The following is a 14,119-nucleotide window of genomic DNA, read 5'->3' as shown; positions in this document are numbered from 1 at the left end:
CTCAAGCCCGGGCACAGTCAGAGTCTAGGCTGAGTTCCCTTCCTCTGAAATTAAGCGCTGGCCACAGAAAGCCTGGGCAAGGGTAGGGACGACTCTCCCTACACCTCCTGCCACAGCCTGTCCCCAAGGACAGTGCCATTTCCCCATGGGAGGGTGGCTCCATTGAGCCCACAGTACTGCACAACAGAATCCAGGAGGGAGAAAAGCCAGGCTGATTGCAAGGGGTAGAGATGATCCCTACAAGAGTAACGAGAGCTCTGCCTATTTTTACAGCACTTTACAGTTTATAAGGCCCTTTTGCCTCCACTCATGTGTTTCCAACTCGTAGGAGCACTTAAGATGATCTGTTATCACAAAAACAAACCAAGCCCAAAGAAGGAAAGCCTCTTGCTGGGGATCCCACAGACCCCAGATCTCTGGTCTGTTCCCCTCTGCTCTCCAGCTCTAGAAACCTTGCAGCTGCCAGCTTCTGAGGGGGAGGTCATGGCCCAAGGGAAGCCCAGAGCCACCCTCAGAATCGATGCCAAGACAAGGTGCCGCCCTTCTGGGCCCAGTAAGCTGAGCTGGCAACTGGCATCTGAGGACAAGCTGGCTGGGTCCTTGGGGTGAAAGGGAGGAGAGGCAGAGCCAGAGGATCTTAGACATCGAACTTGAATGCACAATGGGCTGGTTCACAGAGAAGTCAGATGTGGGTCAGCTAGATGGCCCCAGAGAAGTATGGGGCCAGGAGAGTGGCCGAGAACTGGGAGAGCTGGGGATGCCACAGCCCAAGGCACTGAGCACACGGCATGGTGACAGGGCACTTAAGCCTGGGCCAGGGCCAACGTTAAGGGCTGAAGATTCGGGGAGAAAGAACACCTGACCCTGTCTTTCATGAGCTTTGGACCCAGAAGAGAGACATGCATACAAATCAGCACAGAGCTCGTAATAAATACGCTAGGACAGAGGCACAGCAATTTGGGAAGACAGTGGAGGCCGGTTCCTGCTAAGGGAGGGAACCAGGAAAGGCTTTGTGCAAGGGTTAAGGGTGCACAAACACCATGCCTTAATGGAATAAGAAGCAGGGGCGCCTGGGTAGCTCAGCTGGTGAAGAGACTGACTTAATTTTGGCTCAGGTCATGATCTCAGGGTTCATGGGTTTGAGCCATGCCTCGGGCTCCACGATCACAGCGCTGAGCCTGCTTCACATCCTCTCTCTGCCCCATCCCCACTCTCAAAAATAAATAAATGTTAAAAAACTTTTAATTAAAAGAAAAAGGAGTAAGAAGCAAAGGCAAAAATGAGCCTCTGACAGCCTCCTGCACCCCCAGGGCCCACCCTGAAGGACCTGGCCAGCTGTGTGGACGCCCCCTTGGTTTGTTTGCAGATGCTGCCCCTCTGAGGTATGCATGCGCGGGCACAGGGTTGCTATTTAAAGTTCTGACGGGGCCGGTGACCGGAAAAGGGACACGGCCTTCTTCCCGCCACCCGTGAATCCCCTGCAACCTGATCACACCCCTGGGCAGAGAAGGAGAGTTAGTAACACACGCCAAATCCTGGGACCAGAAAAGACACAGTCCCTTGAGAAAGCCCTAGCAGTGTGTGTTTTGCTCACTGAGCATTCCCAGCACCTAGCACAGAGCCTGGCACAACTAAGTACTCACTGAATATCTGTTTCCTGGATGGATAGGCATGAGGATGGATGAATGACTGTGAATATATTCTGAGCAAATCCAAGAAGACTTCCTGGAGGTGAGTTCTAAAATGAGCCCTAAAGGAGGAGTGACAGAGCGGCCCCAAGGACTGGGGGCGGGGGACGGGAAAAGCAGAGAGGGGGAAGGCTTGGCACAGGAAACAGCATGGAAAAGTCCCAGGCACAAGGGCAAGCAAGAACATTCAGGGAGGCGGCCCAGGTTCTTCAGCGCTCAGTGCAGACGCCCAAAGTTGCCAAGACCATGGGACCAAAGAAGGAGAAGAGGAGAAGGTGGGAGGGCACGGGTCGCGGCAGCAAGCCGAGGACCCTCTCCCCTGTTGCTGTTCCTGCACCTTTACCCTGTGCGGTGTTGAGGACAGGGCTGCAAACAAAAGATGAGGTACTGCCATCATGGGGGAAGGGATGTCTTGGGGGAAGGGACATCTAATGACAGACAGGAAGCTCGATCAAAATGTTCCCTTCAAGACAGGCTTGGTGAGGAGCAAGGCCAATTTCCCATGTATGTCTTTGCACAAGGAAATAAACTCTTCCAGGGGACAGCGGCCAGTTTAGTTATCCCAGGAGGGTCCCTCAGGATCACAGCCACTAGAAGAGGGGGACATGATGGGGGGCCCTAGCACTGGTCACATTTAGAAGCAGGAGACAGTCCTTCAAATCACCCAGGCCTGGTTTCCCACCATCGGTCATCCTCACGCCAACCTGAAGAATTCTGCATCTCTAGGTGCCGTCTGTGTACCTGTCCCCTCTTCTCCAGCTCACCCAGATGGCCTGTCACTCCTCGTGCAGACAGGTTCCTGGCCTCCAGCACCCATGGCCAAGGGGAGGGGAGAACAGAGAAGGGATTTTCCACCCTGAAATATTCATCAGGTCCTGATGCCAGCTGGTGAGCAGCCTGGACCCTGGGGCTCTGAGGTCTCGGGACCCACCCCAACTGCTGCTAGAGTAGGAGCCTGAGGCCTCCCGGGAGCAGAGCTGATGTCACCCGGAGAGATGGCTGCCCGGCCAGGACTCCACCTCAGAGCAGCCTTGACCAGACCTGACCCAGGCCTCATCTCTGCAGCTGCTAGAGTTCCAGGTACCGGCACCTGCCCCTTTTGCCCCGCCCTCAGTGTTCTCATCCCCCATCATCGAATTCAAACCCAGAACATCCCTGTGAAATGGATGCCACAGAGCCATGCATCTGGGGCCTTTCTGACACCACGCTATTTCTTCACATCTTTGGGCCTCAAGTTCACCACTTCTAGAAGGAAACACTGGGAGAATAGCACAATTAACACTGGGGGTGATCTGGACCAGATAAAAGAGTGAGCGGCTGGTTCTGTGCACGTGTGCGCAGGGTTTCTCAGACCTTCTGGTACTGTCTTCGGCAACCTTCCCCCTCCCCAAACCCTTGCACCCCAAGCGTGCCAAATTACTGTTGCTGCTCTGCACACCCTACATCAACTTCTCTCTGGCCTTCTGTTCCACTGTCCCCTCCCTCTGGAGCACATCAGCCCCCTTGCTCCTACCCAGTAGCTCTCTCCAGGCACCTTTCCCAATTTCCCCAACCTGCGTGCCCACAGAGCTCCTTTATGCCTCCACTAGAGCATGCGTGCCATGAATGGGGGATAACAGCTCATCTCACGGGATGAGGGACCTCTAAGGCTCTGCCACCCATTGACTCTTGCTTGCAGACTGTCTACTGCCCCCTGGTCCATGGCAACAAGAAACCACAGGTCAGCCAGGCAGAAGTGTGGCCTGGCAGCACTGGAACAGGATTCCAAAGTTCTGTGCCCTAGGTCCTGGCCCCTCTGACCTCCCAGGATCTGCGCAGTCCACTTGGGTCATGCAGAACCCTGCAGTTTGAATGCCTCCCAAGAAACAGCTCTGGCATGACTACATATGGGAAATGGGGAACAGCAAGTTATGCCTTGGACCTCTGCCCATAACCACTAACACTTTCTCTTCCTGGTCAGAGAGACCACTTGTGTAAGTGCACTCCTCAGAGGCTGACAGGGAGGTCACAGCTAGGACTTTTTTGAGTATGGATCCTATATCACATGATACACTGTGCTCTTCAAAAATTGTGAAGATATCCTTAAGAATAGGTACCCTTAAGGCCCTTGTTCGCTGGGAGGCCCAGAGAGAGTCAGAACTCCCCCAAGATCACACAGCTCCTGTATTAGGTCTATGGCCAGCAGCTCTGTGACTGAAGTGAGGAGCAAAAGGGGCCAAGTCAGGTGTCCCCTGTGGGTGTTTTTTAAATGTTTTCATTTATTTGAGAAAGAGCGCCCACGTGTGTGTTTAAGTGGGGCAGGGGCAGAGAGAGAGGGAGAGAGAGCATCCCAAGCAGGCTCCGCACTGTCAATGCAGAGCCGGACACAGGGCTCGAACTCACAAACTGTGAGATCATGACCTGAGCCAAAATCAAGAGTCAGATGCTTAACCTGCTGAGCCACCCAGGTGCCCCAGGTGCCCCCTTGGTTTTATTCTCCCTTCCTGGTCATCATCATTGCAGTGGCCCTATCTCCTTCTCTAAGGCTAGCCAACAAGGGTCACTCTCAGGTGAACCGTGGCACAGAATGACACGTAGCTCTGCCCAAGGACGGAACCCAATCCTGGCCACGCCCAGGAGTAAAAGCTCCACCACGCCTTAGCTTCTACTGCCCAGCAAAGTGGTCATGCAGCATGAGACATTGGGGTCTCCCAAGCCAGGATATCCCAGGTGCACGTGACAAGGGACACTTCCATCTCCAGAGCAGAGAGAACCCTCTAATGCTTTTGCCTACCCGGTAGCCATCTCCCTGGGGAACCACTTAAGCCGTGTAGTTCAGGTAGGACCAACTCTACCATCTGAATCCAAGTTACCATTGGCCCAGCCAACGAGAGCCAAACGTAGGACTTTTCCTGGAATCACTGGGAATAAATTAGGCTGTTTCCTCCAGGCTGCCCAGGAAGCAAAATGGAAGCCTAGGACAGCTGGTGTCTAGAGCACCAAATCAGGGAAGAGCCGCCCAAGAATGACGCCATGCAGAGGAACTCTAGTTCACAGAGGCAGAATCCTGACAATATCATTTGGGTCCCTGGAACCAGCCCAACCTGAAGCCCTGGGCTTTTCAGTCATATAAGCCAATATACATCTGATTAGGATGTTATATGCTGTCATTGGTCACTTGCAATGAAAAAGGATGTGATTTGTAACAGGAGCAAGCAAAGCCTGAGAACCTCCCCTGCTCCTTTCTGGATGAAGGTACCAGGGATCTGCAGAGTGGGCCTCGTGACTCTAGAAGCCCAGGAAAGGCAGAGCACAGGCTTCAGGAGGGGAAAGGCTCCTTACCTGTGCTGGTTTGGCCATGGTATCAGGTTCTGCAGCAGATAACACTGTGGAGAAGAAAGAGACCCGTGAGATCTGGTCCCCTCCATTCTTTCCCCCAATTTCCTCACCCATCTTTCCTCCCAAGGGAAGGCAGGCTCCCCCTACTATTTTCCAGCTGCGTCCAGCCCTTTTGGTTAGATTACCCCCTGACCTGCTTCAGGGCCAGATGCCTTTTTCAGAAGACAATGAACAGACTAGCCTGTGTCCAGATACTCACACCTGGATGGGAAAGAGACTTGGAACCCAGAAGGAGACAGGGAGCGACCACCGACCTGCACGACTCCCCCAGGCGGTGCAGGGCACTTGCCCAGGTATCCCACTTAACCCTCACAGCGATCCTTCCCAGCACCAGATTCTCCCTTTCCACAGGGGAAGAAATGGAGGATGGGGGGAGTCAGGGAGGTTGCACCATTTACCCAAAGTCACACAGCTTAAAGATGAATGCAACAAAGTCCAGACTCCAGAGTCCATGCTATCTGCACCACGCACGTTCTATGTCTAAGTCACCAAGAATGGTTCCAGAGGCCAGGGCTTAACGTTCTACAGATGAGAGTGCTCAAAGGGCTCTGGGCCACCTGTTGCAAATATCTGAAGGGCTGTCGTTCCTGTGGAAGTCAGTGAGCATTTCTTTAGCGTCTACTCTGATTAGGCACTGCTCTACGCACTGATGACACAGCAATCCGTAAAAGAGATTTTTAAAGCCCTGCTTTTCTGTGGCTTACTCCATAATGGGGAAGAATAACATGCATATGGCAAAAAGTAAGAAGAAAAGATAATACTTGGTCAGGACAGAGTGACACGGGGTACAAGCCTAGGCTGAGTGATCAGAGGATCGCAAGAACCATGCCGATCCCTGGGGGCAGTGTGGTCAATGGACCCACTGTGGCTAATGTGGCAGCAGGGAGTGGAGGCAGGGGACCAGCACTGAGGACTTTTCGCTGATAGGACAAATGGGACACATGATCTGATCAAAGGGGGTGTAGGAGACAGCGTCTAGAGTGAAGAAATAAGGAACAAAAATGTCTTACCTAAAAAAGAAATGAAAAAGGGGCTGTAACTGGTTTGGAAATGGGAAGAACAGGGGCGGGGCAGGCTAATGGGCACTCTCAGCAGGAACGCAGGGATGGAAGTGAAGCAATTTTCCGGGGACAAGAGGAGAAGGAAGGGCCGGTCTGTTCCGTTTCAGTCAGGACCGTACGATTGGGTCTTTTTAAACCATGTCTGTGTATTAGTTTTGAAGATTTTTTTTATAGTTATTTATTTTTGAGAAAGAGACAGAGGGTGAGCAGGGGAGAGGCAGAGAGAGAGAGGGAGTCAAAGAATCCGAAGCAGGCTCCAGGCTCTGAGCTGTCAGCACAGAGCCTGACGCGGGGCTTGAACTCCTGAACCATGAGATCATGACGCGAGCTGAAGTCGGATGCTCAACCGACTGAGCCACCCAGGCGCCCCTGTGTGTTACTTTTTAAAAGTAAGAATAATAACCTCAATCAGCTCCTACAAGGAGCAGAACTAGAAGAGTGGAAACCAGGGTGGCATTTTAGCTCAGTGCTTTCCCGTTCTCCGTGTAGCCCACCACCACCAAAAGAAAAGAAAAACCCAAAAAACAACAACAACAAAAACTTAGGGGAAGTCAGCCCTTGACCTCAGTCCATAATCCTGCTCCCATCTTGGGGCACTAGAGACAGTGTGACACGGTAGAGAGAACACAGGTTTTGGAGTCAGGTGGACAGAACTGGATTGTCACTTATTAGCTACGTGCCCTTCAGCATATTGCTCATCTCTGAGTTCAAGGTCATCTCAAGTACAAAACTGGGGCTTTCCCTTTGCTCCCTTGCAGGACTGTTGGAGGAGGAGACATTTTAATTGAAGTCAAGGGCAGAGCACAGGAGGCCAGGTACTCACTGCACTGGTGGGAAGTTCTGACGGGGCTTTGTCGTGTTTGCCTGTGTCCCCAGTGCCTGATCATGAGTCCCCCACACTGCAGTCAGCAGACAGACAGGAGGAGGGGCTGGGAGTGAACAGCAGAGGACAGAGATCTGTCTGCAACCCCAGCAGAGCTTGAGGAAACCTTGCTGTTTCCCTGACAACCAGGGGCCCCTCTGTACAAACATGCAACTCTCACCAGGAAATGGAAACTCCCCCCCCCCCCCCAGGGAAGGGGGGCCCAAGTCTACCCCAGGGCCTGGTGGGGGAGCCAGCTCAGGGGTTTCCCAGGCCTGGGGCATGGTGTGGGCAGGGGGTGAGGGATCCCCAAGGCCAGCATAGAAATGGACAGAAAGAGGCCTGGGAAGTCCGCTGAGGCAGGCAGGGCTAAGGCCTGTCACCTGCACCTCCAGTCTGGAAGCATTTTCCTTTGGCCTTGTTGCTGGAAACTTCAGCTGCTGGCTGTAGCCCAGGCCCATCTGGACGAGAGCCCTTTCCAAGGAGAGACGGCTTAGAGGAAGGGCCTCCAAATCTTTGGGAAAATATCCTCAGCTCAGAGAGCAGTCTGTGTGTGCTTCATGTGAGTGCACGTCTTGTGTCTACACAAAAAGCAAACTTCTTCCAGAACTAGAGGTTGAGACGGCCATTTGTGGGGTGGGGAGGGGTTTGAATCTCCAACAGCCCCTCCTCTGTGGGTTTAGGGAAGCCCCGGTGCTAATCAGAGGCGCCATCTACCTTGGCTTTACAAGGGTCTCTGACCCCTCCCAGAGCAACCCAGACTGTACCTCTCAAATTGGTTGAATGAATGTGTTATATACAATATTTCAGAATCCCAGAGGGCTCTTAACCATCCACTACTTCAGGCCCCTCATTTTCTAGATGAGGTAAAGGCATTTCAGGGAGGGTAAGTAACTTGCCAAGGCCCAGACAATGGCCAATATCTGTGCCTCCAAGCCCCAGGTCATAAGCCCTTACACCACTGTGGACCCTGGCTGCAATGGGATATTAGGAGAGGCCCAAGAAAAAGACCTAGGTCTGATTCTCAATCTGTCTGTAACCTCAGACAAGCCAGGTTCCCTTTCTGGACCTCAGTTTCTTCATCTGTAAAATGGGGATAATATCACTCTCTCTTTGGGAAAATCCAGAGTGGATGAGAGAGGCTTTTATAGATTTCAACCATGAATTTTCATAGCAAAATCTAGAATATTAGTCTCAGGGGCTTCTCTCCCAGGTCACAGGATTCTTCTCTATCCCTAAGCCTCCCCCCTACCCAATATGCTAGTCTTATCATCCTGGTTGAAATAGCTTCACAAGACTGGCAGGTATGGCCATTCTAGACCTGTGCCTCTCTCCTCCCAGGAACGCTGAACCTCTTCTGACCTGGATATGCAACAGGGCTTATGATGACTGATCATTCCAGAAATCCATTCAAGGGTGGGGGGCGGGGGGTGGGCACCTGGGTGGCTCAGTCAGTTAAACATCTGACTTTTGATTTCAGCTCAGGTCGTGATCGCACAGTTTGTGAGGTTGAGCCGTGTCAGGCTCTGTGCTGACTGCAGAGCTTGCTTGGGATTCTCTCCCTCCCTCTCTCTCTGCCCCTCCCCTGCTATGTGGGTGCATGCCTCTCTCTCTCAAAAAACAATTATTTTAATTGTTATTTAATTATTAAATATTATCTGATAATAATTATGTGATTATATAATATAAATAATAAATATTATTAGTTATTGTTTAATAATTAAATAATTATTGAGAGACACAGAGCACAAGCTGGGATGGGGCAGAGAGAGGGAGACACAGAATCTGAAGCAGGCTCCAGGCTCTGGTCTGTGAGCACAGAGGCCGATGCTGGGCTTGAGCTCATAGACCATGAGATCATGACCTGAGCCAAAGTCGGACACTTAACCGACTGAGCCACCCAGGTATCCCCCCAATTTTTTTTTTTTAATCTATTCAAGGGTAGAGTCTCCCAGTGGCTTTTTGCTACTCTGGCTACCCCCCTGCCTTAGTCCTTTAGCCTGCAAGCAATCAAGTTTCCTTCCTTCCCCTTTGGGAGCTCCAGACTGATTCCAGGAGGAATGCTCTCGGGTAGAGAACACACCAGAGCTGGCAGGACTTATGGCTTACCACTGACCAAGTGCAAGACCTGGGAAACCACAAGCTGGACAGGGGAAGGGTCTTGCCAAATCATGCAAGAGGTGTGGGCTTTCAGGTAGGACCTCGCTGGGAGTCACAGCTCCACCCCCAGTGTGTGATTTAGGTAAACTACCTTAACTGAATCTCAATTTCCATATCTGCAGAATGCACGTAAAACTTATCTTCAAGTACTGGTAAATAAATGAAATAGCAGATGAAGAGCCCTAAGCACAGTGCCTATTACAGAATAAAGTCTCAATAAATGGTAGCTTTTATTATGATAAAACCAAACATTTACAGTGGAAGCAGAGTGGCATCGTAATCAAGAACGCAGGCTTTGCAGGCATGGCCTGAGTTCAAATCCAGACACATCAGGGGCACCTGGGTGGCTCAGTCGGCTAAGCTTCTCACTTCGGCTCAGGTCACGGGTTCGTGAGTGCAAACCCCGTGTTGGGCTCTGTGCTGACAGCTCAGAGCCTGGAGCCTGCTTTGGTTTCTACGTCTCCTTCTCTCTCTCTGCTCCTCTCTGGCTCACACTTTGCCTCTTTCTCTCAAAAATAAACATTAAAGAAATAAATAGATAAATAAATAAACCAACATTTATAAAGGGAAAAAAACTCCAGACATTCCAGAAAATTCCTAGCTCATGACCTAGGGCAAGTTCTGTCATTTCTCTCTGACTCAGTTTCTGCATCTGGGAAATGCTAATATCCTAAGGTTTTTGGTGAAAATTCTATAAACTAAGGTGGGTAAAATACTCAGCATGGCCAGGAACACATTAAATGTGTAGTAAGTGGTGGCTTCTGTTATCAAGGTCATCATTGCAGAGCAGTGGTCTCCAAAGTGGGGTACACTACAAGCCACTGGGGTGCAGGACAAAAACATTACAACTTTCTCAATTTTTTTTTTTACCTTGTCCTTTTCTGTTGCATTTGTGCCACATATATACAGTTATAAGACACATGTTAGGGGTTCAGGCTGATAGATGTGCACAATCAGGAGTCTGGACTTCAAGGGAATAAAGCAGATAGAGGGGACAGGAGATGTCAGACTGAACAGAAACACCAGCGTAAGAAAAAAGCATTTCTGTTCTCCAAAGGTGTCTTGCCTACTTTGGAGGAAGACAGAGAGCTTTCAGGGAGGGTTGCAATGCTGAGCGTAGGGGGTAAAACCAGGTGTGTGGGGGGAAGTAAATGTGAGAATAATCAAAAAATAACTTGGGGGGTGCCTGGGTGGCTCAGTCAGTTGAGCCTCTGACTTCGGCTCAGGTCATGATCTCGCGGTCTGTGAGTTCGAGCCCCGCGTCGGGCTCTGGGCTGACAGCTCAGAGCCTGGAGCCTGCTTCACATTCTGGGTCTCCCTCTCTCTCTCTCTCTCTCTGCCCTCTCCCACTCTTGCTGTCTCTCTCTGTCTCTCAAAAATAAATAAACATTAAAAATATTAAAAAAAAATAACTTGGAAGGTCACACACTCAGCCAGACCTCTGTGCCCCTAAGGCCTAGGGACTCTAACTTGGGCCAGGTCACTCCTTGCCCACTTGTCCCCAGGGACTCCTTTCAATGCAGGCCGTCTTAGCTCAGCATCCAAGGCTCACGACATCCTTCCTGATTTGTCTTCCCCTCTCTCTCCTTCACCCACCACCACACTCCTTCCCCACTAAGCCCACACAACCCCTTCTACCAGCATTTTCTATCCAGCCTTCTAGCATCAAAACCAGTGCTTTTCAATTCTGGCTTCATTAATGCCACCTGGGGACTTTTTCCAATTTACCAAAGCGTAAGGTCAATGCCCAGAGCTTCTGACTCATTGGTTTCTGGGGTGAGGCATAGGCTTTGGTAATTTTTAAAAACTTTTCTAGGTGATTCTTCCAACTCTTCCAGGAAGCCAGGAGGGATTTCTCTTGCCTCTGAACCCCCCATAGTACTCAGAAATCACCTATATTAGACTGGCTTGGGTCAACCATTTGGATTTACCACTCCTCAAATAGAGGGAGGTTGCTTTCCTCCAAGGTATTCTAGGAAAAAAATCTACCTCAAACCCTCCGGGTTATCTGATTCCTGTCTGTCTTTGAGTTATTTTACAGCTCGGTAATTTGTAGGTAAATGGTGGTAATATAAAATAATTCTTATAGACACCCTCATACTATTCTCTGATAAAGGTCCAATTAATTCCCCTCTCCTTCTGCCAGAAAAACCAGTTTGCCTCCATTTGAAAATTCCTTTTAAAAAAAGTGTCTACTGATTCTCTTTCAAGCTGGTTTTAACATCTGCCTGTCCAGTCATTAGTAAGTTAGTAGAATAAAATCTTGGCACATGACCATTTTTGTATCTTTTGAATCATGATTTTACTGTTTCTTAAAAATGACCGTTCCTGCTTCTTTGCTGTACCCCTTAGCATAGGGTATGACTCATAAGGATTGTTGGGTGAAATACATTGAGCTGTTTTAATACTTTCTTAGTGACCCCCTTGTGGGGAAAAAAATCATACAGTAAGAGGACATCCAGGCTAGTGCTTAATTCCTCAAACTGTGCTTAATTCCTCATTATATAGCCAGGAGAGGAAATAACTTGAGGGGTTAAGTATTATTCGCCCAATGTCACTAAGAAAACTAGTGATGAAGCAGGGGCTCATTTTTCAAAAAATATTTACTGAGCTTGTCCATTGGCTGGAGATGGGGATAGAATAAAAACTGAGACCGATGAGTCTCCCACCCACACAAAGCTGGCAATCTAGTGCAGTAATCCTCAACTGTTTTGATCTCATATACCACCAGTAACAAACAACAAAAAAAAATTGAGCATTCATCACGATAAAAATATATTTTGTAAGCATGAGATTAAAGGCATATGTAAGAAGAGGCCTGTCTCTTCCTGTACCCCAGAAAATCATCTTCGCGCCCCCCAGGATGTGTGCACCCGACTTCAGAGGCCCCTGGCCTATAAAATCAATGTCCTTCCCTTCCCCTTTTCCTGATGGCTCCTCCCCCAGCCTGCAGGAAGACACCAGGATCAGCCCCACAGTCCTTGGGGAGCAAGCCTTTGATGAAGCCAGGGGAAATGCCATTCCTGGCCTTGTGCCTGGGCACACCCCCCCAGCTGGAGGCACTCGGGTTTCTTAGAGAGCAGTGTCTCTCCCTCTCCTGACTCAGAACCCTTGATCTCAGGGTTGGACAAGTCCCCAGGAGATCCTCGGGCTGCCCCAGGTTTAGAATTGGATGGGCCTGGGTTTGAACCCCAATTCAGGTCACTTTTGTGAGAGACAGCAATGTGTAGTGTCTAATGGGACAGACGCTGGAGCCCCATTGCCTGACAGTGAAGCCTGACCTGCACTTTGGGAGCTGTTTGGCCTTGGGCAAGTACTTAGCCTCGTATGCAAAACAGGATAAAAAGGGTGCCCAGCTCAGAGGAGTGCTGGCGAGGACAGAAAGAAGACAGACACATCTAGAGCCTCGAAGTGGCCCTGCCACACAGGAAACACAACGTTAGCCGTTAGTATTATTTCTTCCCTAAACTTCTGAGGGCTGACTTCCCACGTCTGCAAAATAGGCATGGTAACAGCATGTAATATATCAAGGCTTCGGCCAGAGCCTGACAAGTTGGAAGGGTTCAATAAACAATGCAGGTTACGATTTTATTATTATTTCAGAAGCACCAGGACACCCGTTTTACAGATGAGGAACCTGAGGCTCAGGTCACCTGCCTTCTCAAGCACCACACCCTTCTGAGATGACAACGGTAGCACTTGCTTCTCTGGGCACAGCACTCTGCAGTTTATAAGGCGCTCTCACAGCTGCTGTCTTATAATCTCAGGAGGGTATCAACCTCCTCCTCATTTTACAGGAGGGCAATCTGAAGCTCAAAGAACCCCAAGACAGTCATTTCTCCCTAGCCAGTCTCTGTGGGAGCTTCTCAATCCCAGGAGGAAAGGAAATGCAGTGGCTGGATGCCTAGCCAAGAAGTTTATAAGCATAACAGTCCCCGCTCCCAAAGACTCCGTCTCCTCCGTTGTGGAGGTGCAGGGAGGGCGGGTGTGAGGACAAGACCCGGACTTGCATGCTCAGAAATCAGGGTACAGACCACATCCTGCACTTTGTCCCCACCCAGGAAGTATCTTGGAGAAGCTGGGTGGGGTGAGGCTAAGTGATACCACTGGGCCTCCCCAGAAAATCCTAGAATAATACAACATGAGGAGTCATGCAGCCTGCACCCATTCTACCAGCTGGATGCCCTGGACGCATCTCTTACCCCTCTACAGAGAAAGGAACTAACGCTCAGAAGGGTAGATGTGCCCAGGGCCCCAGCTACTCAGAGGCTGGGGCCGAGGCTGGAGCCTGGTGGCCCAAGGCTCCTGCTGGGTGCTGCACTGCAGATGCTCCAGAGGCTGGCAGCTTCCCAACACTGCAGAACTCCCCCGCCCCGTCCCAGGGGTCAGCTCCAATAGGCAAGGTTCCGCACTTCCAAAGGACAGCCCCCCTCCTTTGCACACTGGTGTCCACATTCTGCCCCAGCAAAAGCTATGGCCCTTACTCAGAAACCGCAAATATTTTCTGAATCTGAGCAGCCAGTGCCTTGGGAACAAAGGGTGGAAGGCAAGGAAAGATGGATGAGTGACTGTCACAGCTGCAGAGGGGGATGCAGGCCTGTGCCTCCCTCCCTGGCCCCACCCAACTCCCAGAATCCTAAGTCCTAGAACAGTTGAATCCTAGAACACCAGCGCTGAAAGCGACAGCCAGTTGAGCAGCCTTTGCTACGGATGGTTAACTAAGCCCCAGAGAGGGAAGGGACTTGCCCAAGGACCCCTCCAGCACCTGGAACTGTAACCCTGCTTTCCATGACTCCCAGGCCAGTGCCCTCTGCACGGCACAGGCCTGCCAGCTGGAAGGGCAAGGTCTGCGGGAGCTGCAGCTGGATGGATCATTCACCTGGAGGGCCAAGCAGGACAGGATATCCCTCCTGGGTCAGTGGGCTAGCAATTTAAGGTGTGCTTTGGGTGGGGCGGGGGAAGTGAGGGAA

The 14,119-nt window shown here is 50.8% G+C and overlaps 1 protein-coding gene across 2 annotated transcripts in view; it reads right to left on the bottom strand.

Annotated features, from left to right (window-relative positions):
• Positions 1-14,119, bottom strand: part of ANXA6 (annexin A6) — a 48,649-nt gene that overhangs the window by 33,171 nt on the left and 1,359 nt on the right. For both annotated transcript variants that reach the window (XM_027077405.2, XM_027077411.2), the window contains exon 2: positions 5,010-5,053. In XM_027077405.2, coding sequence (XP_026933206.1) covers positions 5,010-5,027 — 18 coding nt within the window. In that variant the 5' untranslated portion in view covers positions 5,028-5,053. The remainder of the gene's footprint in view (positions 1-5,009; positions 5,054-14,119) is intronic.

The sequence above is a fragment of the Acinonyx jubatus genome, chromosome A1, assembly GCF_027475565.1.
Source record: "Acinonyx jubatus isolate Ajub_Pintada_27869175 chromosome A1, VMU_Ajub_asm_v1.0, whole genome shotgun sequence".
Classification (NCBI taxonomy): Eukaryota; Metazoa; Chordata; class Mammalia; order Carnivora; family Felidae; genus Acinonyx; species Acinonyx jubatus.
This window is presented reverse-complemented; position numbering and strand designations above follow the sequence as displayed.